The 27438-nt window shown below is 40.3% G+C and overlaps 1 protein-coding gene across 1 annotated transcript in view; it reads left to right on the forward strand.

Moving 5' to 3' along the window:
* PCNX2 (pecanex 2) overlaps positions 1–27438 on the forward strand; it is a gene marked incomplete at its 3' end in the record, with an annotated part of 159128 nt that overhangs the window by 23224 nt on the left and 108466 nt on the right. The window contains exons 8-12 of the mRNA XM_082305421.1: positions 1081–1164; positions 14879–15014; positions 18199–18341; positions 19661–19814; positions 19908–19940. Of these exons, the coding sequence (XP_082161547.1) occupies positions 1081–1164; positions 14879–15014; positions 18199–18341; positions 19661–19814; positions 19908–19940 (550 nt within the window). The remainder of the gene's footprint in view (positions 1–1080; positions 1165–14878; positions 15015–18198; positions 18342–19660; positions 19815–19907; positions 19941–27438) is intronic.

Below are 27438 nucleotides of genomic sequence, written 5' to 3' on the forward strand. Positions count from 1 at the left end.
AGAGTTTTCAAAATCCACCAGCAACCATCACAGAGCTGAGGCTTACACAGTGCATGAAGTCTGCTTTCCAAACATCATCCTCAAAAAATGCTGGCTAGGCCAGAAGACTACTTCTGCCTTTGCAGAAGAACCCCTGGCACTTTCTGCATGGTGAGGAGTTTTGCACTGGCCTGGCTGGGCAAAACGTTCCTCCTCTTTAGTGCTTTGTTCTTCAGCTGGCTCAGACTGAACTCCCTCTGATAATGTGGTGGTTGCTCTTGTTCGGAGTTGTGGTCTGCTACCCCTTTCAAGAGAATTAACAAGTGACCTAGTCTTGCCCCATGCCTGTGCTTGGTATGCCACTGCTCTGCAGCTATTCCTAGAGGCTGAAGCTGTAACCTACTCGGTGGTGGTTTGTTTGAACTCCACGTAGTGCCCTGTGAGGTACTGACCCATACTTCTGAAAGGCAGTTGTCCCAATAGCCGTGTTTCCCTTAAAACTGCCTTCAAAACCAGCGTGGAATGAGTGCTTATGGTAGCTGGGTTCGTGACCCCAGAGATGCTTTGGTTTTCTGCCGGTTCGTCCTGGCCCTGCTTGCAGCCTTGCAGCTCCTGGTGTGCTGTGGGGCTAAGAGCAGCAGCTGCCACTCAGGCAGATGGCATGACCTCTGGGTCAATGAGCAGTGACCCTTCACTTTTTGCTGCATATGCAAGGAGGGAGTAGCAGTGGCTACGCTTTCAGCAGAATTTTTCCTTACTTTGTACTTCCTGACCTCAGCTTTGTGAACTGAAAGAAAAAAATCTGATGATTTCACACTTTACAATGAACTTCTACAGAATAGATAGATGGCCTTTGCATTTACTTTACAAACCCTTTCAATTTTCACTGTAACTTCTGTGTTTGAATTTGTCTCAGGTTTTCAGTTGTTCAAATGTTAATTTGCTTTCTGAAGTCTAAAATAAGCCTAGTGCACAGACTGAAAACTATGTTTATAAATGTGCCTGACCTAAAATGTATTTTTTATGAACTTTGTGTGTAAAACAAATGATCGTATCACCGAACTGATTTTTTTCCTGTGTATTTTCTAAAGGGGAAATTAGATCCTGTTATTTAAAGGCCGGCTGTCAGAAGGAAGGAAATTTTCGACATCAGCTGTCAAATTGTGATTGTATTTCAAATGCTCAGTAAGTAAGCCCATATTTTTAGAAACATTAAAAGTTTTTGTTGCTAGAAGCTATGAAACTGATAGTAGCTGTGAAAGATGCATGTGAAGAGGAGTACTGGAGAATAAATGTGCTAACCTCTTCTAGAGATGTCAAAGCATGCAGGTTTTGTTTTGTGCTAAAACAGTGACTGCTTTGTAAGAATATTGATAAGGAAAAGTGAAAAAGAAAACGAGAACTGTTCAGTGTGCTTTCATTACTTTCTGGGAATAGCCAAAGTCAAGTGTGGCGATTATAAATAACATTGTAAATAAAACAAAGTAGGGCTGTTACCAGCTATTCTCTCAACTGTGTCTTGCTCCCTTCCCATGACTGTTGGATCCTTTGTAGATTTTTAGTGCTGCGTCAGTATCAGCCAGTGACATTGCTTCCCAGGGATTCTAGCAGCAGAGCCTTTCACCTTGCATGAAATCTCTAATGATAGTTTGCCACTCTGAAAAGGTATCTGAACAATTTTCTTTTTTGAAGGTCTTTTCAGAATGGTCCACATAAATCCCATATTCATTACTGTGGTTTCCACTTCTGTGTGATCTGTTGTTTGCATATCTGTAAAGAGAATTTTAACTATTCTTAAGTATTTTTATTAAATACTTTTATGTTTTTCATACTGTTACACAGCATTTGGAAAAGTTGAGTGAGAGGGTGAGAAGGGTCATTGTTAATAGTAAATATTGTTGTTCAAGTGTTTGGCTTTCAGTGGAGACTTTTGAAAAGCTTGGAACCATGTTAAGAACAGTGTTAGCATTTTAGATAGAATGCTATGATGAGAGAAATGAGAATAATGCTTTTAACAGTCAGTGGGCGAACATTAAAAAACATAATAATTTGAGTTCATCTACAGCAGAAATGTTCTGTCTTTAGCAAAATAAAAAAACCCAACCTGATAGAGTTCAGTTTTGACATAAAATCAAACATTTTACTTGGGGGCTATTTATCTCTTGCAACTCTCTTTGTTTCACCTTGCACAGAATACTCCCTTCCTCCCACATCATGTAACTATGAACCTGAATCTGTCCTAAATTCAGAAATAGTTTACTGTCCCCTGACGTTTTTCAGTTAATCTGTTTTTTATAAAAAAAAGAACAATCTTCTCATATAAGAAGTCCCTCTGATTCTGTCTTTGCTGGATGTTTATGTGACACCTCTTGTCTTCCTCTACTATGTTAAGTGCTGTTTTTCAGTTTGTGGTTTGCAGACCTCTAGGGGTGTGAATTATTTTTAAGGGGTCTGCTAAACATTGTTAAGAGCAAGTTCAGATATTCTTTGCAGCCATTTGCATGCATTTAATTTCTAAAGATCAGCACCTTTGCCATAAATCTTGGAGTACAGTGACAGTTCAGACTGGGGAACAGAACAAATCAGCAAAGACCCCAGTGGGTTTGCAGGACTGCTTCTGTATGGGAGTCAATGGGAAGACAGAACACAAGAGCTTTTCCAAGAACAGAGCAGCGTGAAAGAAAGTACAAAGCAGAAGTTCACTTGAAAAACGAGGAAAGAGGACAAGGAAGCATGAAGCATGCTCAAGTTGGTTTTTGCAAGGGTGGTTTGTAGTATGTTTAGGCCAGAGAGATTAGTGAGAGCTATTTGTTCAATGAGCAGTTCCTACCATCTGTGCATAGATTGAAGGGTTGCTTGGGAAGGAAAGGGTTTTTGTTTTTTCTTCAGGTGTTCACCATCAAGTAATTCTGTATTTAGACAATATGGAACACTTACAGCATATAGAAAATAGAGGGGCAAATCTGCTTTAAAGACAGTTCAGCAATGAGGCGTCTTTCATTTTCCCCTACCCCCACCTACAGGCTTGCACATCACTTATGTCAGGTTAGTTTCTTACCCATGGTTAAAGATAAGCCAAATAATCACAGTTATTAACTAATGATATTTTTATTTAAAAAACCAAATAGAATAAAATAAAGCACAAGGTGCAATCAATGACTGCTTCACTTAAGTCTTTTCTGTATGTCTGTCTGTGGAGAGCTCTTGACAGAAATTATTCCCTTGAGGGTGGGTCCTCCTCTGGTGGAGATGTTCATTGTGTGGTAGTCCATACCAACAGGAGATGCTGCTGTTATGAAAGGATATTAGAAAAGAGACACGGAAAGCACCTCTGAGATGTCCTTGGCTTATCTCCCAGCCCATCAGAAAGTTAACTAAGGAGAAGACAATGACTCTGACAGTACTTCTTCATGAGTACTTGAGTTGGTGCAGAAACAACAGCTTTACGCTTGGTGTCTGAATCCATTAATGAGCCATCCAAATTAGATTTTATGAAGTCAAAAGATGCAGGAGAAAATAATGCCTGGACATAAGAGGTGGCATCCTCCTTGAATAGGAGGGATAGGGTTTTGATCTTGGGAAGCCCAGATTTCAGAGTCTAGAAAAAGCTCATGGAGAACAATAGATAGGTCTGCAGTAGATGTGTATAAGCTCTTAAAACACTTCTCACCCATCATTCTTGCTTTATAGTATTAGGATTAAGCTGCTCCTAAAGGGAAAACTGAGTTGAGCCAGTGGACTAACTGTGTGGATGTGCATTGACCGTGCCCTGATGTGCTCCTCCATGAGGAGGAGAATTGGCCCAGGCCAGGTGACGGCAAGAGGCCTCTTGCTTTGGGGGTGTTGTGGGGAGAAGCAGCGGATCAGGGGCACTGGCATGCTAGGAGCTGTGGCACTTCTGGGTAACATGGCAGCTGGTGAAGGGGGAAGGAATTTTGACTGGGGAGGGTATGAACTCTGGCTGGTTTGTCAAGAATAATGTAATTGCCTTATGAATTGGCCATAGGTAAATACCTTTTAATTAAGTTTTGCAAAACTGGAGAAGGTATTTAAATATTACTCAAAAGAAGCCATTAAAGAAAGCCTTGAGGCAGACTAACTAATGTTTAACGATCTTAAATTCAAATTGTAACTTGCTATTTCTGTCTATTGAGTCCTACTATCGTCTGCTCCAGTAGTGAAGTCTTAACTGGTCCGGCATTTCACAACAGATTATTAGGAACTGAAATTAAAGTAGGATTTGTGTGGTCTGTAAACAGTTTGTCTTCTCTTCTTGACATGGCTTCTGAAATCCATTTCTCACAAATAATGCAAAATCTTAACAGTACCGCTCTGTCACGGAACTGATGCTGTGTTATGTTTTGGTTTGTGGTTTTGTTTGGTTTTTGGTTGGTTGGGGTTTTTTTTGTTTGTTTGTTTGTTTGTTTGTTCTTCACTTTTGCATGCTTCCTGCTCTTCCTTTGCTTGTAAAGGGCTAGGTGAACAACAATGGATTACAATGTGCCAAAGAAAAATATCCAAGTTTGAAGGAGTCTGTGCCTTCTTCCTTCAGAGGCTTCTTGACATTGGAAGCAATACTGTTTGAGGGAATTACACTTTGTCTATCAGCAGTCCATCACCTCTTTTTGGCTCTGCAGTGTTGTGAGATGATCTTTGGAGTATTCTCCAGTTTATCAATGTTAATATATATTCTACCTGATTATAATTTTTCTTCTTTTTTTTGTTTTTTAGTTTTATTGTTTGCATTTTCAACTATAGTAGTTGTCCTAATGAAAGATATTACCTGTACCTGCAGTCTGTGTCCTGGAAATTTTCAGAGCTTCTTAAATGTAGCATGAACAGTCTCTTATTAATAATTTCTAAAATTATCCCTTAATTCTGCCAAAGGTTACTGAGAATTAGAATTGTTTCAAACTGTCTACATATTTGTCTCTCACCAAATTGTCTCGCACTGGTCCAGCAGTCCAGCTTTTAAAATATTTAAAACTTGAAGTTAGCCAAGTGAAATTTAAAGGAGGTTTTTATATTGTAATGATCACAAAAAAAAAAAAAAAATCCTTTCCATCTTAACCCTCACTTTGGCAGGTGATTCTTGTTACTGAGTTTGGTAAGTTATTTAAACATTGGCAGGTAGCTAAGCAATTCCCCAGTTATTGTCCATGTAATTACCTTGACCCCACTTTTGTCTGTTATCTTGCCAGCAACACCCCTTGCCAGCAGTCCCTGTGGGATGGGTTCCCTGCTGAGCGAATTGCCTCTAAAACTGATGCTCCCATTACCTTGCCAGCTTCACCTCTAGCCATAAATTGCTTTGTGACAGGCTTTGACATGACAAAGTGTAAACTGTATTCTCAGCTCATGGATTACATTAGAAACGAGCTAGAGAAAGACCATCTGAATCTGTTTTGGAGTGAGCAGTTGAAAACCATTCTTCTGTCCCATTGCATTAAAGTTCTTTAGCAGCCTTTGTCTCTCTTACAGTGAATCCTTAATGTTTCTGTGCTGTGTGTTTTGAGTATCTGCTTGGCTTCTGAGAAGGCAGATAAGGATGCGAAAGTTCACATTTGTGTAAAACGGGTGCCTGGTATAAGCATGAGCTGCCTTTTTGCATGGTTAGTTTGACTTACCACCCAATGGCCATTAGGTTTACATCATACCTGTATAGAACAGTTACAATTTCAAGTTAAAATTCTTCCCATTAGATTGGTGATACAAAGTAAAACCCACAATAATTAACAAGAACACTTCCTTAAATAAATGAGCTGAAAGAACGTATACATTAAAGCATTCAGAGGTGTATAGCTGTTTTCTGGGGTCATGAGGAGCAAGCTGGAGTTAATAAATGTCTTACAAATAAGGAGGTGTCACTCTGACACACCTTTTCTGTCTGCCACTCTGACAGAAAGCAGACATTTCCCAGGAATTTCTTTAATTACCTTGAATGTCTCTTGTAATTAAATAACTCAGTTTTGATAAGCAGTCAAAAAGATAAATGTGAGCTATCATGTTATCTAGGCATTACATGTAAAGTGGCTCATAAATATCAGTGAAAGCATAAACCCCTAAAATTACAGTAATTATAATAGTAGAATTAATGATTTTTGCATAAGTTGCATGATCTGTCCCCAGTACAGCAGCTAATAGGGCCATAAAGTGTATATCAATGCCAATATATAAATTTAACAGCAGTCACATATTCTGTGCATACTTGCTGTACAAGGCTAATATATTTTTAAATGTTTGACTACTTTTCTAAATGTGCTGTCTTTGCATACTGGAGCTCTTGTTCAGAAGGTTGAACACCTTCAGTGTGTGTGTGCATACATACTGAAGAAAAACGTGTCAGTATTTGATACCTCTCAGTAATGTAGCTGTCCTCAACGTGTATGAAATACTGCTGTGTCTTTCTAAGTTATTTGAATATAAGAGGATGTTCTATAGGCATGTTGTCCTTCCTGGTTTCACATCTATGAAAAACTGTTCAACTGATGTAAACTATTGCAGTTTCTTTTCTCAAGTATCAAGGACTAAAATAATATACTGCCTGAATATATAGCCTGTATCTGCTTCCTTCACTTACGTTGCGAAAGACAGAAAAAGTAAGCTTACAACTTGAGGGCACTAATGCAACACACTTTACTATTTTGATAGTTTCTATGTGGTTTTGCTCCTACCAAAAATTTATTCCAAATGTGTTCTTGGTAATGAAAGAAATAGTGTTTGGAGAAACCTTGAACACAACATCCAATATCAAAATATAATACCGTTACGTATGAAGTTGTTAAATAACTGGCTATATTCACGTGATAATCTGTGAAATGCTCTAATGATTATGCATTCACATTGTTTGTTGTTTCTGCTTTTCTGCTTCAAATAATTTTGCAAATATTCCCAATCAGAAATAAACTATCCAAAACTTCCATGGTACTGCAGTTCACAGACATGATAGCACTGTGAAACTCGGATGTTTTCCTCCATAAGTTTTACTGATGATCTATCACCATGATTTTTATTTCAGTATAGCATTTTGCTAGCTAATATGAACAAATTTAATGTCAAGAAGGGCTGGATTTATTTCCAAAATATGTTTTGCATTTTTCCATTGCTGTTTTGCTCAGGTATATTGCAGTCCATCTCTGATACGTTCATGGGTATTCAGGTCTGAGATGAGAACAGGTCATTAAATATCCCTGAAGAGCATGCCAATATAGGGTCATGCTAGATACCCAATAGTATTTATGGGTGTTTGAGCACTTTTCTCTGCATTCTTGCAATTTTTTCTATTTAAAGCACAGAGCTTTCTTTGGTGTGTGTGCAGGCTCGTATGTTAATTACACTTCAAAAGATACAGAAGGTGGTCCACACACAAAATCCCAATGTGGATATGTCACTACCAACCTGAGAATGCTCTCTGTGTTAACTGAAAAACAGAGATATGTTCAGCTCCAAGGAAAAATGTTTTTTTTTTTTGTGGAGTTTTTTTTCTTAAGTAGAAAAAAAGCTGAGGGCTACTTTTTGAGGATAGGACAATTCTGTCTCTCAAATCAAGTATTATATCTTCTAAAGCCAACTGGAGTTGTGCCCACACAAGCTGTGGAAGCATTTGGCCATTTGTATTTCTTTCAAGAAATACTCTGGCTTTTACAAATGCAATTTATAAAGAATACTGCTTGTATTCTTGAGCCCTTTTCCTTCTCTCCTGTGTTAAACTCCTGAGAAGAAAACCATACTGAAACTCCCAATTCTGTGCAGGATGGTATCGTTATACACATGCATTGATTTTAAAGAGAGAGTTGGTGTCTCTTCAGAACAATCCAAGTTTTTACTGACAGCGATTCAACTTCATGATGCAAAAGCATTTGATTTATTCAAATGCATATATAGGTTTAAGTGCTAGACCTCTTGCTGCAGTTTATCGCTTCATGTGTCTGGCAACAGTCAGCAGTAGCCATAAATTGCATCAGGAGGCTACTATGCTGCGTATGTGTAATAGAAGCTGGAGTTTAAAATAAATATGTAAGATAGGCCACAGAAATGGATGTATGGCATGCAGCTGAAATATTTGAGAACTGGAGCAGAAAGAATGATTGCCCAGCCCTGAGAAAAAACAAATAAAAAATCTTTCTATCTTAGCTGCAGATTCTCCTTCCTGCCTAAGTGACACTTGGGCTTTCACTTGAAATCAATTGTATACCTACACCTAACTTGCTGTATACCTTTAAAAAAAAATTCTAGTTTGAGCCTTCTCCTGCTTTCTTGCTCATGTATCTTTTTTAAATTTATGTATATAATTATTAAAATAATATAATTTTATGTATGTATATAATAGTATTTATGTACGTTTTATTATTACACGTTGTTCATCCATACCAGTACAATTTCACTTTGCATGCTCTGTCTGAGCAATTGGTCCTCTAAACTCCTCACTTTTTTAGATGAGGCCCTGACACTAAAACCAGGCTTCTAAGAAGCTATATTATAGTTTGAGTCTAAAATGCTTTGCTGGACAGATGGAGGACTGCATTAAGAAAAAAAATTTTGCTTGATTTTTTTTTTTTTTGTTTGTTTTGAGAATATTCTTTTTTTCTGGAACAGCAGGGCCAATAGGTTAAAAAGAAGTAGTTACAGCAAAATAGTGACTAACAAGTACTAAGAAAGTAATTTACGTTACCTGCTAGTACAGTTGTGGAGTGCTAGTGTTTCTGGCCCTGGGCAAAAGAGAGAACTTCAAATCAATGCGTTAACTTACTTGACTTACACTTACATCCCTGAATAAGCTGCTTGAGTGCATTATACTATATGAAGGTATCTATCTGAATGCCTTAGTGGTGCTGTATGTCTCCTGTATAAATCCATTAATACTGTAGCATGTTCACTGCTGGAAAATTCCCTGAACCTTATTCCTCATAGGAGAAGGTAGACTTATAAGTAGATTTTTTTTTTTTAATTTATTTTTAGTGTTTCAAAATGCCATTTTAGAATGACAAAATATGGTATCACTAAGACATCTTTATATTTCTCAGCAAGGTGACCCAAATAACAAATATCACCCACTGCTCTAGTAATAGGCTGCTGACTCCTAAAGATTTCTGAAAGCTGCTTGGCAGGTTGTGCAGTTCTGCAGCGGAGCACATTTTGAAATGGATGCGACAAATATTATATAGTTCCTTTTGGGATTCAGTGATTTCAGATGAGCTGGTCACCTGAGCATAGTGCTGCTTGGACACATAAATGAGCGTGGTGTGTGCCTGTGCACGCTGAAAATTACAATGTTTGAATTGTAATGAAGCCACTGATTTTTCTGAAAAGTACTCTTTCCAAACTCAGTAGCATTTTCCGGCTGGCTTGCTAGGGACAGGAGGAAAACCCTTGTGTTAACTTGGCCAGTTAAAATCTTTTGCTGTATTTGTAGGGTTTTTTAGCCCCTCTTTCACTCTGTGAACACAGAGCACAGGGAGGTGAGTATTTTCAGCAGAATGAGCCTCGGAGCTTAGAGGGGCCATGCTGCCACATGATGGCAGCAAAATCCTGCTCAGGACTAGGAGCTTCGGTAGTCCTTTAGCTTTTGGGACTGGCTTCTCTTCCCTCCCCCCACCCTTTCATAAGGAGAGCTAAAAGGGATGTTTTAAAAGACTCTGGAGATAATGGAACCGTGGGTGCTGTTAATGCATTAATTCCAGTAAAGCTGCATCTTCTCAAAATGCATCCTCTAGTTTATTAGCTAGTACATGCTGTTTGTTTTTAAAGTTGTTAGCACATTTATCTTTGCTCTGAAATGTAATAAGCTTAAAATTAATTTACATGCTTGCCATCAAAATAAAAAAAATCCGAATACTGAGAAGTAAGAATGTACCAAGTGGATCCCATTCTTACACCTGAAGGTGTAGGAAGGTGTTCATAACTTCTCCCTTCCTGTTGCCCACGACGCTACTGGTAGCGTGCTTTACAAGGCCTTTCTGTCCACGCGTAGGATCCGACGTAATGAACTTAGTGTGTGCCACTGCTCATTTTGTAGTCTATTGCAAGGCTTTCACAGTGATCTTCTATCCTTCTCTGTCTGTTATGTCAGTAAATCAGTACATCCAGCTTTCCTGTTCTGTAAACTCGGGTATGCTATCTTACTGTTGTTAAGGGTGTTATTATTGATAGTTAAAACATGTCAAAAATCCTCGCCAAATCCTGTTGCATGAGTAGCAAAATGTGAACAAGATTTGAGAGAGATTTCATCTTTAGCTTGAGCTCCCCTCAGAAGTAACCACTAAGGAAAGTTAAAATATGCATTCTGAATTAATAGTATTCTTTTTGAAACTATTAATTTCTTACCAAAAAAGTGAAGATTGCCTTCTCTTCTTCATGTTTTTTCCGTGTTTGCTATGATCGGGTTTGTCACATAGCTATCCAGTCTTAATGCAGCTATCACTTTTGCATATTTCAATTTTCTTATATACTTTAAGTTGCTTTTTAGTTTAAGTCTTGTTATTTGGTAGTACAATTGGGAACTGTAAATCATCTGCTGCTTAAAAAAAGCAATATCCACAACTAGTGGATTTAATCTCGGTCCCGAATTGTGCAGTACTCTGGTCAGATTAGTGCTGGCAGCTTTGTAGTGGAGACCTAATGAGCAATGAGTAGAGACGTAGCAGGAGGCCTGTGTGATGAGGTGTAAAAGTGATTGGGACATGAAATGGCAGGGAGGCCATTTTAGGTGAGAAGGAGCAAAGCTGCTGAGGTGGTGGTAGGAAGACATCAGCAATGACATTGAGTAACGAGGTGCCATCGGTGAGCTAGGGGCTGCTGTTGATCCAATGCTTTCAATGTCAGTTCGGACAGCTACGTTCGTACCACAAACTGACCGTTTGGAAAGGGCACAAAAGTAAGGGCGTTTGGAGTTCCTGCTATGTCGTTGGCACTAGCTGGCTTTTGTACAACCGGATCGCTCAGGTCTCAGTTCGGCAAGTCCTTTGAATGCGCCTCAGACCAATACCTCAGAAGTGATTGCTCGTTGGATGGGCAGAAGGGGAGATTCCCAACTCTGAGCTTCACTCTGGCTCTTCTTCAAATGTCACAGCCATAGCTGCTTTGACTTGAGTGGTGTTTTAGTGAGTATTACAAATAGCTTTCAGCTATATTATTTATTATCGCTGTGGATATTTGTTACATACTGTTAAGCTTTGTAGCGACCCAGACAGCTGTCTGAAGCAGTCTGGTGGGATCTATCTCGTTTTAAGCATGCGAGGATGGAGAGGAAGGTTCTTTATTGTTGTGACGTTGGTTACAAGGTTCCTTGTCCTTTCTCCTATATGCAGGTTAAAATGAGATTTAGCCAAGACCAGCAAAACAGCTTTATTAACGGGGAATTCTTTGTGGCATGCCTATGTAATGAGCTTACCTTGAGGGGTGTTCACACTCAAGGGTAACTAATCCTTAACAAAGGGGATGACTTTGGCTGGGTTATATTTGAATGGCTGGGGCCAAATTGTCAGTGATATAAGGCAACTGTCACAGACTAATCAGAGAGGGAGAAGGAAGAATTTTACAGTGCTGTATGGTTATACTAAAACATTCTCGGTTTTATATGATTGCTCAACTAGTTTATGTTTACTTAGTGTCTTCCAAAACTGAATTATGAGCCAGAAAAAAATTCTTGCCTTTACAACCAGTTATCGGTAGAGGGTGCTATGTTGCTTTTGCATTTGATCTGCATAGGTTGTATGTTTATCAAAGATATTTTTAGTAAATAATTTATTATTCAAAATTTAGTTCAATTATACCTTTGCTTACATTAGCAGTGCAGTTTACTGTAGTAGATCTTGATAACATTAATTTGATTCTGCAAATGAAGAGATTTTCTGTTGAGCAAGATTCCATGTTCTGCTGTGATCAGCTCTGTTATAATGATTTTATGATTAGAGAGTGTTTGCTCCTATTTATATGTGGTAATAAATTTATGGAATCTAGTTTATAGGCTTACAAAAACACAAACACCACCATCACATTTCTTACTGGCATTTGCTGTCAGTGTGATAACGATGTCATCAGATGAGACGTACGGCTTCCAAGTAGCTGTGCAAGCGATTCAGCATCGGGGGGGCAGCAAGTGAATGTCAGAAGGAGGTTTAGTGGAAAATAGGGATAAGGAGGAAAAAACCAGCAAACAGGAGCTGAAGGGAACAGAAGATGAAGAAAGAGTAAGAAGACGGAGAGAGATGAGGCTGATGAATAAAAGGCATAGGAGGCAGATGAAGGCCAGATGACTGCTTCTGATTTTGGAATTGTTGCTTTGCTAGCTCTGCCTTCCCAACTTCTCTGTCCTAATTGCCTTTTCAGGCCTATGAAGTTTCCGACTTTTTCCCACAGTCAGTGTCCCAGCTGCTTGCGGACTCTTCTGCCGGTTGCTGATAGGTGGAGCTGTGAATTTTTTCTGTAAACAGAAAACAGACTATGGGCTCTCTTGGCTTTTCGGTTATCTTCGTCTGGTGGGAGATGATGTGATCTCTTAAGTTTATTCTTGGAAGAAGTCTTATGAGTAAAAGAATTTTGATTTCTGAGAACTGATAGAGCAGAGTACCAGGGGAATATCTTGGCTTATCTATCCGTCCTTCTGCCATTTCCATTCTTGGTAAAAATGGGATAAAAGACATGGTCCAATCTAGAAATCCTTTTGACTCCACTTGGCTTTTGTAGAAAGACAGCTAAAGATGCAGAAAGTTATTGGAGATTAACTCTTCATTTAGGAAGGCATGAGCAGCCACTGTTCCATTCCTCTGCTGTTTTGTTGGGTCACCTTTTGGGCAGGAATTTCCAGGGTAGTGTTCCTGCCTAACCTGGGCTGTGCTTGCCTTTTTCCTGCTGTGAAGAGGGAGTCCCAGGGTTGCACCCACAGTGACAAGGAACAGGACAGCTCATCCTGAGAAAACAACAACAACAAAAAAAATCCATTGCTTTCCTTCAAGCTGGACAAGGTCGCCCTTGAGTAGGGCACTTCAAAATATGCAAAGGCATGGCTGTCCTCTGTAGTCCATATCTGTGGGAATCTTCCTCCTGTGAGGCATGCCTCTAGGCTTCCTCCCCTTTCTTGCTGCCTAAATCTTTTGGTTGAGATCCGGGATCTTGGATCAGTTCCCATCCCTTCTGTACTCTTTTGTTATTGACTGCTGACAAGGTGCTAAACAAGACCCACAAAGGAGATGTGTTCTTAGAGAGGGCTGCCTTGTGGCTAGGACATCAAGTGGGTTGTGTTGGACCAAGTCCTCATTTCCTAGTACTGTCCAAAGAGAACGACAGCTGTCCTGACTCTGTGGAGCAGATCCTACTTCTGCCTGTAGCAGGAGGAGTGGGGAGTGCAGGGGAAGCCATTAGGGTCAGGAATGTGGGGTGCTCTCATTTCTACTCAGCTGATAGCTCTGCTGGAGTGGCAGATGGTGAATATCAGGTCTGGGATCCAAGCCTGATAGCAATCAAGGCTTTGAAAAAACTACACTACCTGGCTCAGAGACCAGAGGCTCCTGATGGCTCCTCTGGTGACATCCCCAGGCTGCTGGTGTTCCCGTTGGTCCAGGCAGAGCTAGCAGGTCCTGGAGGGGAGAAGGAGAGAGTGTGCGCATTTCAAGCTGTGACTCTTCAGCCCTGCTTCTAAGTAACCCAGACATTGAACCTTATCCCGGCACAGCGCTAGCCACTGCAGCTTAAGTTAACAGCCAGTTATGTGCAGGACAGGCACAATTTTAAAGCCTCTTTTGTTGAGCTTAACAAGGGTTACATGAAAGGCTTTGGGAACTGGCACCCAAAGGTGGGGAAGGTTAAAATTAATAAGGTGGTTTGGGGACAAGCATAGGGCATGTAAGATGAGAGTTTTATTCTTTGCCCTGCCACAGGCGTCTTGGCTGACTGTCGGCAGATTGCTCTAGTTTCTTCCTGCTTGTCTTTCCTTTATGGAAAATAGGAACAATAAGTATTGACTACCTTGCATGAGCACTGAGATGCTTTCACCTCGTGCAGATATGAAAGTAATAACAGCCCAAGGCAGGCATCTGGAGGCAGGGGGGTAATGAGCTCAGAGCGGGGCGCCTGATGTATTAACCCCATTTGGAAGAGAATAAGCAAGAAGTATTCAAAATAGATCTTTTACCTAAGTAACAATTATTTCATTTCAATATAGTTCTTGCTGAGATCCAGTCAGTCATGTCATGGTAGCACACCATTTCTGCAACCCAACAGGTACTGCTGCTGTAAGTGCAGATTTCCTAAAGTAAACCGTTCAAGTGCTGTATTTACAATACAAAGCAGTAAACATGGGGTGGGGAATAGCATCTTGCTCAAGGCCCTCCCAGGATGAGCTTATGCTCAGCACGGGGAATATCTGAGACAGCCTTATGTGAATTAGCTCATGTATTGTTGTCATCTTGCTAGGGCAGAAGGAAGCTCTTGTAGCCTGAATTCTCAGTAGGGTAAATCAGTACTCATGAAATTCAGTGCAGGTGAGGCCAGACTAGCTTGGTACCTAAGCGACCTTGTTTGAAAGCTGATCCAGGATCTCTGCAGTAGCTACCCTGCAGTTTTGCTCTGTAGATATGCAGCTCTTGACCTGAATTATTGCTAGTGGACAGAAAAAGGCACTTCTGAAGTGTGATTCATTGTAGGTGCTCATCTCAGGATGAGAAAAATTATGATATAGAAGTATCTGTTTCTCTGCGGTGGATGTAGTAGACCACGTGTATCTAAATTTGGGTGTTAACTGCTTTGTGGGCCTGGGCTGGATTTCAGGTGGGAGGTGGAAGGCTCCATGTCCTGTGAGCCAACCAGTAATGCAATTACAGGCTTCCTCCCATAATGTTTCAGAAACACTAGGAAAATACTGCTTCTTAAAACAATCTCTTTCCTTTCTCCCCTCTGTGCACAGTGAAATACAGTTCAGCTCCTCTAGTACTACCACTTCAGAGAGCCAAGAACCGTCTTCCGGCGATCAAGCAGCAAGCGCGCTTCAGCAGCAGCTCCTACTGATGGTGGCACGAAGGACCCTTTCAGAAAGCCCACGGGTACATTGTAATATCTCAGTTTGTAGCATTTTGATAAACTGCTTTATAAACAAATGCTGCAGGCTTGTTCCTGAGACAGTTTTGTTGATTTTTTTTTTATACTACTTTGCCTGGTATTGCTCATGTGGGAGAAGATGTATTTTATGTTGATGGATGCAATTCAGCTGCTTTCTACTGATGCTGAGTAGGGTCCCAGGGGAGTACTTAAAAACTCCATCACCTAAAAAGGTGATCTTCTATCTTCAGTCTTAGTTCATTTGAAAGAAAGAAGCCACAGCTGTTAGGATTTTAGACACACCACCAAATTTTAATAGTAGGAAGTGTATATTCCAGATTCATTACTATCCTAAAACCTCATGTCTGGTTTCACTTTTCCGAATCAGGCAACCAGACTTCTGGATGTCTTTTGTGGAATGTCAAAGCCACCTCCTCAATTCAGCTAGTAAAAGAAAAAGGCCCTCAAGAGTTCAGTTTGTATGGTAATATGTGGACATGCTTGAACTTTACAGTGTTTTGGGTCTGTGACCAATGGCTTAAGGCTGTAATCTGTTTTTACAATTCCTTTTATAATAACTTTAACCTTCTCTTTTCTTCCGTGGCAAATTCTAGTTTGATATTTATGGATAACCTTAAAATGCCAGTTAATTATCTTTCATCTTAGATTTTGCACAGGAACCTCAAGCTAGAAGCAACTTGTATAAAGGAACTATTTTTTAAAAATCAGAAAATTGTCCTGAATTGTGTATTTCAGATTTGGACAGAGACTTCCATCTAAAGGCTCGGCTGTTTTCCAGATGTTTATGATCTTGTAAACTCCCTGTAAATTAAAGAACAATTATGCCTTTTTTTTTTTCTCTTCTGGGAAAACTACACCATTAAGAAGTAAGATGTATTGCTCAAGATCCCATAGCAAGTTTGTAACAAGGCCAGGCAGTAATTTGAGAACTTCCTGATTTCTGAATTTTTTTTTTTTATTAAACATGAAATTCTGAGCCTATGTAAGTCAGGACAAGTTTTGTTATTGATATCAATGAAGCTAGGGTTTCAGGCTGTCTCTGACACCATATAAATTTATGAAGTGAATTTTTATAAGCCCTTTTTTGATAGGAGGCACAATTAGACTTAGTGACTTGCTCAAGGCTAGTCAGAGAGTTTCCCAAATGCAGCTCCAAAATCGGACTCTAGCCCAAGTACTGCAAGCTTCATGTAATGGACTTCATCCAAACGTTACAGTTCCTCAGGAGCCAAAATGTTCACTTACGCGCTCAGTTAAATACGTGTTAAGCTGTTCTGAGGACCGAACAATCAGATCCTCAGATGTTTCTAATGGACTCTTTGCCACCTTTTTTTTTTTTTTTATTTTATTTAATTATAGTGAGCAATCTAGATTAGATGAGTGAAGTTAATGATTGCAGTTGATTGAGTTTCACATTACTTTCTGTTGGGAAATAGGACCCAAGAGAAAGAATACTGTGCCAGTATTAGCAACTCTAATATTTTAAAATATATTTTTTCTTTTAAAATGCCCCAACTCCATAATTAAGCGACTTTTTAAAGTGGTAATAGAAATATTAAAATTTGGAGTACCTAAACTACTCTTTTATTTTAAAATCAGCATGGTGAAAGGATTTCAATGAGTCTCACAGCTTTTAAATTACTTGGAATTTTTAATAAATGAAAGAATGCCGAGCAACCCGGCGTCCCCTGGCATGTCTGAATGATCAGAAACATGAGTGAGTTACGGTCCTGTGCTGATAGCGGCTGAGCTACCCGGCACTGTGTGGCTGTACACTTTTAGTCAGTTGGAGGCATAAGGTAAAATGCATAAACTTGAATTTCTTTCTTCGAAGCTTAAGCTAGCCTGTTTTACCACACTTTTGCCAGCAAACTGAGAATATCAATGAGTCGGTTCCCAGCTGACATGCAGCAATACATTGTCACATGTAAATTATGTGTAAAATTCTGTTTTCTAGAAAATGAAGATTAGAAATTATTCCAATAACCTGAGAGAAAATTTAACAATTCCTTTGTGCAGGTGGACAGGTTGTTTAAAAAAATATGTGTTTTTTGAGCAGTTTTTTGATTCAAGAAGGGGATCAATTATTTCACACAGAAATCCCCTTCTCTGACTAGGAAAGTTAAACTAACACAAATAATTCTAATGTAAACATTGCCTAGAGTTCTGTAATAGATATATTATCTAATGTTGATTAATTATCTTTAACAAGGGGGGGGGGGGGGCGGGAGGGTAGAAGGAGGTTGAAAACCACTAGGCTTTACACTGATTAGAAGTCTCAGATGTATTCTTCTTAAAAGAAAAATAAGTGATGATTCCGCTCTCCCCCAAATCAATAATTGGTGTACTTTGGAAAGAAATCACTACTTTGCCGAGGTTTTTTGTTCTCTTGTCTAGCTTTGCAGACTTTGGCTGATGGTCTGTAGATAAGCCTTCCTCCCCACAAGTGTTGGTGAAGGAGTGCAGGTGTAGAGTTGGAGGAGAGCTGAAATGCTGTAGTTCAAATCCAGGCAAGAAGAAAAGGCCTTAGTATCTGACAAAAGCAATATTCAAAAGGAAGGATTTATGATTGTGATGGTAAGATTAGAGGCTCTTAAACTAGTAATGTTTATGCTGTTTGTGCTTGTTTGCAATTTTTTGTTTCTCCTCTTGCTGTTCTTGAGGATGCACACCTGATGTGGTATTAGAAGTGTCTCAGGAAGGATAAACAAAGCTGTGTTCTGGAAGGAGAGTTGATAAGTCATACCTCTAGGCCTTGAAGCCTACTTGATTTTTTTTGGTTAAAAACAAGGATTCGTCCTATCATGTGTGGTTTTGTGTTGTGCTGTAATTAGCCTGGAAAAATCTTTGAAAAGAAACTTTAGACAAGAAGTGGATTGAGACTAAAAAATAACGATTTTTTTAGTGAATATTTGTGTTTAAAGCGTATCGTCACTGTTGAGCTCCACAATTGATATAGCTTCTGTCCATCTGCAATAATTAAGCTGGTGTGGTATCTTTGTTTCTAATTTAAAATGAAGAAAATAAATTCTCCCTCTATCCCTTTTAGAAAAAAAAAATAATCTGAAACTTCATGTAAATTTGGCCTTTTAAACACCTGTTTTGCTGGCAGCCATATGTCAGTGTGAAAGTGTGTTTTGTGTATTTCTGGTTTGTTTGTTTATAAAGCAACCCAGCCAGGACCCTGAGGATTCTTCATGTTCTTCAGCACAGCGGAAACTGAACAGGCAGTTTTACAGATTTATTATATTCCCTGGCAAATGGATTAAAGTCTGGTATGATCGGCTTACCTTGTTGGCATTGTTGGACAGGTAAGGTTTTTTAAAATGCAACTCTATGTAGTGTTTCAGGGTGTGGCTCCACTTATATAGAGCAATGCAGATGACTAGACAAGGAAAAATTCAGCATTGAATTAATGTCTTAGTTGAGTAGATAGATGCTTGTTTGCTTTAAGTAGAAGAAAATGTTTTTCTTCAGAGTTAGATTTGGTGATTCTCACTACTGTTCATCTTCAAGCGGAGACTTTGATTTATGTGAGCACTAGGCCTGTGGAATTGTCTTTAATTTGACTCTCAGCTGTTGTATCCAATGGTTCTGAGCTTTCTGATGAGAAAATCAGTGTTTTGTGCAAAAATACAGAAGTGGAAGGGTCCCAGGGTATTGTAAGCCAAGTACTCCAATCTTAAAAATATTATAGAGTGAATAGTCAGGAGGGGATCTTTCAGGTGGTCCCTCTGTTCCAGTTCAGTTTTATTTGTTTAGAGCGAACTTCTTGTCTTGGCATCTCTCCTTTTCTCTCCTTTTTCTAGTCCCTCAGTTTAATTTGGCATTGACTCTTTGGGCAGTGCCCATTGCTATTAGACCTCACATGGTAATCTGCCGGACTACTAGGAGCTTCAAACATGTTAGTTTACATACCTAATGGCTGCTGGCTTTCCTATCTCTACCTTTGGGTGGGTGCTATGCCATATATGTTAATATGGGCTCCACAACAGAAATTTCAGATGACAGTTTTACATGCTGCAGAAATCAGGCTAGTCAGGGGGCTTACATCCAGAGCAGATACTTACTTATCTGTGGTGTCTTATCTCTGTGTTTCAATTGCATGGAAAGCATCTGCTGATAAACTCTTTTGTTATAGCCTGAATATTAACATTGTTTTTTATCTCAGCTTCCATGTTCTAATAGAACAGATAAAACGACTAAAACATCAGATGCAAATTTGGCCTTTCATCTAATTCTTTGTTGTCAGATATATATTTTTCATTAAATGAATGCCGCCTTTCCTTATTAAGTGTTTGGGGCTTTGTTTGTTTTTTATAAACATACACTTGCCTACATTCAAATCGCCTCCACTGTGCAGTTCTGTTTGGGAAGTGAGATTGGAGGTTGCTGGACTTCAGTGCATATGCCTTTTTTCTATACATTTCAGTTGTCACAATGGATAACATTTTTGGCACAGGGTGAAGTACTGTTGAGCATGGAAATGTAGTTTTGGGAGCAAAACCTCAGATTCTGTAAATTCTGGTAGCTCCAGCACTTGACAGTTCATACCAGCTGCAAACGGACCTGCGTTGCTCTAATGAATATATAAATATTTGAACTTCTCTTAACACTTTTATTCACATAGGACAGAAGATATAAAGGAGAATGTATTGGCTGTCCTTCTAGTAGTTCTTGTTTCACTTCTTGGATTCCTGACTCTGAATCAAGGCTTCTGTAAAGACATTTGGGTTCTGTTGTTCTGTCTTGTGATGGCCAGCTGCCAGTATTCTCTCCTAAAGGTAGGACACAAGTTCATATCCAGTTGCTGAATTCTCTTCTAACTCTACGAAGGCAAAATCCTGTAATTAAACTTTTTTCTGTTTTGTTTTTAGAGCGTTCAGCCTGATCCTGCTTCACCAATACATGTAAGTCTTGGCAAGTGTAACAAGTCTTTCTCCTTTATTATCACTTGTGTACTGTGAAATAGTTGACTGTTCAGTGAAACACAGGTATAAGTAGTTTGCTGTACTGAGTGATTTATGAAAATGAGCAAGATGTTGTCTGTGATTTTGAGACTTTGTACTACATTGAATTAATTTTAAGCTATTTGAATTGATCAGTGCTGTTAGAAAAGTGCTTTTTCTTTAAGCTAAAATATGCAGTAAAAACAAATGCATCTGGACTAGTTTGCTGAAATTCAATCCTGTGGCATCAGACAAGCTTTTTATTTCTAGAAACAGTGACTGAAAACAGCAGAAGTTCCAGATTAGCACCTCAGTCATTGGTCAGTTGGGGCTTTAAATTTTTTTTTTTTTAGATTGGGGATTGATTTTTTTTTTTTTTTTTTTTTTTTTTAAATCTGGTATTGCAGATGTATTTCTCAACAGTATTATTAGCTCATCAAATGGCAGAGGTGTTTTCCCTTTTTTATAATATGGTCACAGTTTTTCTGCTTGTCTCCTGAAGAAATGGACAAATCTGTGGGTAAACGCAGGCTCTAAGGATCCTTGGTTGCTACTTTGAGTATATCTGAGAAACTGAACTCTGACAGTGACAACCACCTTGCAAGGAAACAGTTCCTTACCCAAGTCTGTCCTCATTATAGGAGTGGTTTAGGAGCATCATCCTACAACTGCGACCTGACCCCTCCACCTGCCACAGTGCCTCAGTGGTTTTGATTTGTGGATCTTGGAAGACATTTCAGTGGTCACAAGGTCCCTTGCTTGCTTTTACACCGGCTGCTTAGTTGCTCATGTTTCTTATTTAGCTCTTTGAATGTTTTTGAGGACCCCTTCTTTTCCCTCAGGGTTCAAAAACAGAATGTTGAAAACTGCAGGTCTGCTGGTTTATTTCCCTTTGTCAGGGAGCAATTATTTTTGTCAGTTTAGAGGCTAGAAATACAGGCTGAACTTGAAATTGAGGTTATTTACAAGTGTATGATAGACATTTCACTGAGATGGATTTCAGAAGATTCTTAGTTTCTTTTCCACCCCATAATAACTGGCGTGAACTTATGGTATTGTTGGTTATAATGCTTTCACAGGAAATTCATGGACAGTACCTGTCTGCGTAAAAAGTAGGGAAGGCTAATAAACAGCAGCTTCCACATTGTAGGGTAATATTTTCAATACATTAAAGAAATATTTGTACCTCAGTAAAAATCTGGGGTTTTGGGGACTAAAATAACATTATTTGTCAGTTCCAACTAGTATGTGTCTAGATATAATAATGTGAACTGTAATCAAATAGTTTGCACTTATTCAGACATCAGTAATGTGTACATTTGTTTCAGTGTGTGGCAAACAATTTAATCAAATAATCAAACCTTCATTATAAACCTATCTAGCCCATATTTTTTTATAGTATTAAAGACAAAGTAGCTAATGGAGTTTAAACAGAACATTTTTTGTGCAGAATCCAGGTTTGCATTTGAGACTCCCACAATACTGTTACAGGTATTATTCACCGTGTGGTATTCTGTGTATCATGCAGTGGTGTAGCAAAGTAGCAACAGGCCTATTCCCATCTTCCATATGCTTCCTTAAACTTTGTTTATCAGGGACATTTTCTTGCAAACTTTCTGGTGCATCATACGAACTCCAGTGGAAGTAGAATTTAGAGAGTTTTTCCACAGAGGGTTTTAAAGGTGGGAGGCATTATAAATAAAGTTAAACTAGAAGATTAGCTATTTCTACATTATATCTTTTTAACACAATGGGTATTTGTAAAGACTTGCTTGAGCTAGGAAGCACCACGAAAAATAAGACAACAAGAAGGCAAGAAAAGATACTCCATGTACTGTTTCATAATTCATGTGACTACATTAAAATTAAAGAGAATAACATCTCTTGATGTTAATGTAAGGATGCAGAACAGAAGAGGGATTAAAGAATGATCAGTAGCATGTCCATGAATGAAAATGCAGATGAGATTTTTCAGTGTGAAACAAACCATCGCGAGCCACAGATTTGCACACTGAATTGATTTCTATTCTTGGATCCATGAGTAGCTGCTAATGCCTTATGTTATCCATGCCTGCCAAGGAGGTTCCAGACTTCTTCCCTATCTCTCACATGCAGACTTTGTTACTGTTTGATGAGACTTTGTCATCTCTAACCTATACCATTTTGAAAGACTCTGCTTTAAAATACCACCCAGTGAATTCAGAAAACATGGTGCCTAGGGATGCATAAAGCTTTTGTTCTGAAATCCTTCTGAGTGCCTGCGTATTCACTTCCTGGTGTTGAGGAGGAACTTGCTGACTAAACCCTGTAAAGTCTGGTAGTCTGGTACAATTTTATTGGAGATAAGATTATTTCTTGCCCCATACCATGCTGTGATGGCTAGGGTCTCTGAGTTGAACACTATGTATTGTCTGTATGCTGTCATTATGGTAAGGGATGAGTTTCAGTATATGGAGAACCTATGTAACTCAGCTCATGTTTTGAATTTTAGTCATTTATACTCATTTTATTGAATTGTGATAATAGTTCTGTTTTGATCAGCTTTGGTGTTTTAAGTTGGAACTTCCCAGGTTCTACAGCTAATGCTGGCTACTGGCGTTTATCGTAGCTGCAGGTTTAGTACTGTTGCCTGCTACAAGATGAGAGCCTAATTTTCCTGTCACCTTGTGCTTTAGCCTTTCCAGTTCTGGTCTGTTGGCAGCTGGTGGCCTTTAGTTGCTGTTTGCACAGGGGTACGTCGTTCTGGGATAGTGAAATTTGGCAACAGCCTCCTCACTGGAGCGGTGGGGAGAGGAAAATAAAGTCCATCCCAAGTGTGACTTGTATCAGTTTATTAACAGCAGAATATAGAATCATAGAATCGTAGAATGCTTTGGGATGGAAGGGGCCTTTAAAGGTCATCTAGTCCATCCTTCCTGCAATTGGTAGGGACATCTACAACTCGATCAGGTTGCTCAGAGCCCCATCCAGCCTGTCCTTGAACGTTTTCAAGGATGGGGCATCTACCGCCTCTCTGGGCAACCCATTCCAGTGCTTCACTACCCTCATTGTAAAAAATTTCTTCCTTATCCAGTCTGAATCTACCCTCTTTTAGTTTAAAACCATTACCTCTTGTCCTATCGCTATTGGCCCTGTTAAAAAGTCTGTCCCCATCTTTCTTATAAGCCCCCTTTAAGTATGGAAAGGACGCAATAAGGTCTCCCTGGAGCCTTCTCTTCTCCAGGCTGAACAACCCCAGCTCGTTCAGCCTGTCCTCACAGGAGAGGTGTTCCATCCCTCTGATCATTTTTGTGGCCCTCCTCTGGACTCACTCCAACAGGTCCATGTCCTTCTTGTACTGAGGACCCCAGAGCTGGACACAGTACTGCAGGTGGGGTCTCACCAGAGCAGAGGGGCAGAATCACCTCCCTTGACCTGCTGGCCACGCTTCTTTTGATGCAGCCCAGAATATGGTTGGCTTTCTGGGCTGCGAGAGCACATTGCTGGCTCATGTCCAGCTTTTCATCTATCAGTACCCCCAAGCCCTTCTCAGCAGGGCTGCACTCAATCCCTTCATCCCCCAGCCTGTACTGATACTGGGGATTGCCCCGACCCAAGTGTAGGACCCTACACTTGTCCTTGTTGAACCTCATGAGGTTCACACAGGCCCACCTCTCCAGCCTTTCCAGGTCCCTCTGGATGGCATCCTGTCCCTCAGGCGTGTCAGCTGCACCGCTCAGCTTGGTGTCATCTGCAAACTGGCTGAGGGTGCGCTCAATCCCACTGTCTGTGTCATTGATGAAGATACTGAACAGCACAGGCCCCCAGTACGGACCCCTGAGGGACACCACTCGTCACTGTTCTCCATCTGGACATTGAGCCATTGACAGCTACCCTCTGGATGTGAGCATCCAGCCAATTCCTTATCCACCAAACAGTCCACCCATCAAATCTGTATCCTTCCAATTTAGAGAGGAGGATATTGGGGGGGGCCGTGTCAAAGGCCTTACAGAAGTCCAGAGAGATGACATCCGTAGCTCTTCCGTTGTCCACTGATGTAGTCACTCCATCATAGAAGGCCACTAGGTTGGTCAGGCAATATAAGGGAGGTGCCAGTGACTGCAGGATATTAAATTCAGAGATCCAAGAGATCCTTGTTCTGTGCATTTCAAGGTTTTAGACAAGTGGCTTTGACTGCAGAGTTTCTTGGTATTGACCAGAGGCAGCAGCAGATTGGGCAATAAAGACTGTGTCTGTAGTAAATGGCTATATAGAAGGATCATGAGAGCTTGTCTGTAAGTCCCTCATAAGACACCTGTATAGCTCAGGATCTAGCTCAGGTTTACAAAGGCATTTGAGCTTTGAAAGATTGCAGTCATGCTCTTAATAAGATTTACAGAATTGCTTGCATAACTTCATTGTCTCGGTCCCATTACCTGCCAAAGCAGATAGCTAACTCAGGTGGGTAGCTACCATAGGCAGTTTCATAAATCCCATAAGGCACTTAAAAAGTATTTTTAATTTGTCCCTGTAAGCTTTTCTGTAGAACTGAGCACACACGCTTTTCTTTTTATGTAAAAGCCTTCTGTCTTTTTCCTCTTACATGTGTGTACCCACAAACAAAAAAAATCATTAGATCTTTCTGAAATGTCCCCATCAAAATGCTTTGCAGTCAAAAGTGCTATTTTACTAAATGGAAGTGTTTGTGAAATTATTCTAGCTTTGTTGAAAATCTTAATATTTTTATCAAAATACGAGATGCACCAGTGCTGTGTTTGTAGGATGGGAATATGTTTCTGAAACACATTAATGAGAAACATGGACCTGAAAAAGTCAGTGACATTTTTTGGCAGACTTAAGGAAAGGAAGAGTTTTCACTGAAATTTTTATCAGTGGATTAAAAAAATGATTGTTCAACAAATGAGATGTAAAATATAAAGGGAATCCTGCTTCATTATTTAAATTCTTCTGAAGGAGAATGCAAAGTGGAGTAGTTTCACCAAGATGAAATCAGTTTTGCATGTCAAAATTTGATGAGATTGTCTAGTAGAACAAAATGAGCCCTTAATATCTAAAATGTTATTGATAAGTAGCACTGCCACATGCCCATTTTGCTGAAGGGCTGCCTAGCTTGGCCTGTCAGTGGCAGGCACAAGAGGCCTTCACTCCTTCTTGTTTTGTTTCGTTTTGTTTGTTTTTTTTCTAAAACCTTGAAAAGAGGAAATGTAATGTCCCTCCCCGGCTATGGCTTTCAGGAGGTGATGCACCGTCTCAGTGATGCTCTCTCTCCTAGAAGGTGTCCACTGTTGGCCTCAAACCAATCCCTGTCCCGAATAATCCCCCTCACACAAAGGATGTAAACGACAGTGAAATACAACACTAACACTTGCAGCAGTTCCTCTTTCTAGTGTTGCCTGTTCCCCAGGTGTGGGGACTGGAGTCTCTGTTGTGCTCTGGGAAGCTCAATCAGCTCGAGAGCATCCCAAGCGGTGCAACAGCTGTGCAACCAGTGTCCTTCCGAGAGCATCACTACTGCATTGCTTTGCTCCTGTTGATCCGATAGTAGACAAGATTTCCTGTTCAGGATTCTGTCTTATTCCCCACCGCCACCTGAAAAATAGGGAAGGTAGTATTTGCTCACGTTTTGCAGGCTGTTCAGACAGCCTTTGAAAGCTGCTTTCTCAGGCCTAACTAGGGTTATTGTTGTTAGCATGGTACGAGTGATTTATTTAGAATAGAACAGACTATTTCAGTTGGAAGAGACGTACAACAATCATCTAGTCCAACTGCCTGACCAATTCCAGTCTCACCAAAAGTTAGTGTGTTATTAAGGGCATTGTCCGAATCCCTCTTAAACACTGACAGGCTTGGGGTATTGACCACATCTCTAGGAAGCCTGTGCCAGTGTTTGACCACCCTCTCGGTAAACAAATGCTTCCTCAGGTCCAGTCTAAATCACCCCTGGTGCAGCTTTGAACAGTTCCCATGCATCCTGTCACTGAGTACCAGGGAGAAGAGCTCAGCACCTCCCTCTCCACCTCCCCTCCTCAGGAAGCCGTAGAGAGCCATGAGGTGGCCCCTCAGCCGCCTCCTCTCCAAACTAGACGAGCCCAGAGTCCTCAGCGGCTCCTCACAGGCCATGCCTTCCAGCCCTTTCACCAGCTCTGTTGCCCTCCTCGGGACGCATTCCAGGACCTTCACATCCCTCTTAACTTGTGGGGCCCAGACCTGCACACAGGACTTGCTCCAGGTGAGGCCGCACCAACGCTGCATACAGCGGGACCATCACCTCTCCTGACCGGCTGGTTTTGCTGTGTTCGATGCACCCCAGGATGCGGTTTGCCCTCTTGGCTGCCAGGGCACCCTGCTGACTCCTGTTGAGCCTGCTGTCGACCAGCACCCCCAGATCCCTTCCTGCGGGGCTGCTCTCCAGCCACTCCTCTCCCAATTTATACTTGTGCCTGGTGTTACTCTGTCCCAGGTGCAGAATCTGGCATTTGGACATTTCATCCCATTAATCATAGCCCAATGCTCCAATCTATCTGGATCCCTCTGCAAGGCCTCCTGTCCCTCAAGAGAGTCAACAGCACCTCCCGGTTTGGTATCATCACCAAACTGGCTAATGGCGCGTTCAACTCCTGCGTCCAGATCATTGATAAACACATTGAACAGAACTGGCCCTAGAACTGGACCTTGAGGAACACCGCTGCTGACGCGTCACCAGCCAGATGTAGCCCTGTTCGCTACCACCCTTTGAGCTCTGCCCTTCAGCCACTTCTTCACCCAGTGCACTGTGAACTACTCAAAAATAAGAGTTAAATATACACTATAAACTTAATTGAGTATGTCAGTGTTCTGCTTGGAACTGAAAGGTGTGTGGAGCTAAACCTCTGGACTTCTGGTTATCAACTCAGTCTTACCCAACTGCCTTCAAATAATTACTATGCAAAGATAAAACCTGGGTTCTGTAATTCAAGAGATAAGACAAGAATGTAACATCACAATAAAATAGATTTTGGTCTGGAGTGCACATCAGGATATAAATCATTAAGCAATTGTTTAGATGCAATATTTACTTGTTTCTTTTCCTAAGGCACAGCTTGTATTTAAGACAAATGAACTGAAGTTTAAAAACAGCCTGAAAGTAATATTTTAAGTGATTTTTTTTTTTTTTTTTAAGTCGGATATTTATCTTTCTAATTCCCCTTTGATTTTTTTCATGGACATATGTTCTATTTAAAAAAAAAAAAAAGGCATTAGTAAAATTGAAACTCTGATTAAACAGCTAGGATTTGTCAGTCTAACTTGATTCATATTCCATGGATGTTAGGTGCAATATAAGCCCGCTAGTTCCCTGCAATCTGCCACCTTGTTAACTGATTAATCCCAAAAGAGAGTACAGAGCAGTTAATAGCAAAGCTAACACACAAGCTTGGCCAACAAATATGGCCACTGTTTCAAATCAGTAAGTAGACTCAAA

The sequence above is a fragment of the Platalea leucorodia genome (genome assembly GCF_965183815.1).
Source record: "Platalea leucorodia genome assembly, chromosome: 3".
NCBI classification, from domain to species: domain Eukaryota; kingdom Metazoa; phylum Chordata; class Aves; order Pelecaniformes; family Threskiornithidae; genus Platalea; species Platalea leucorodia.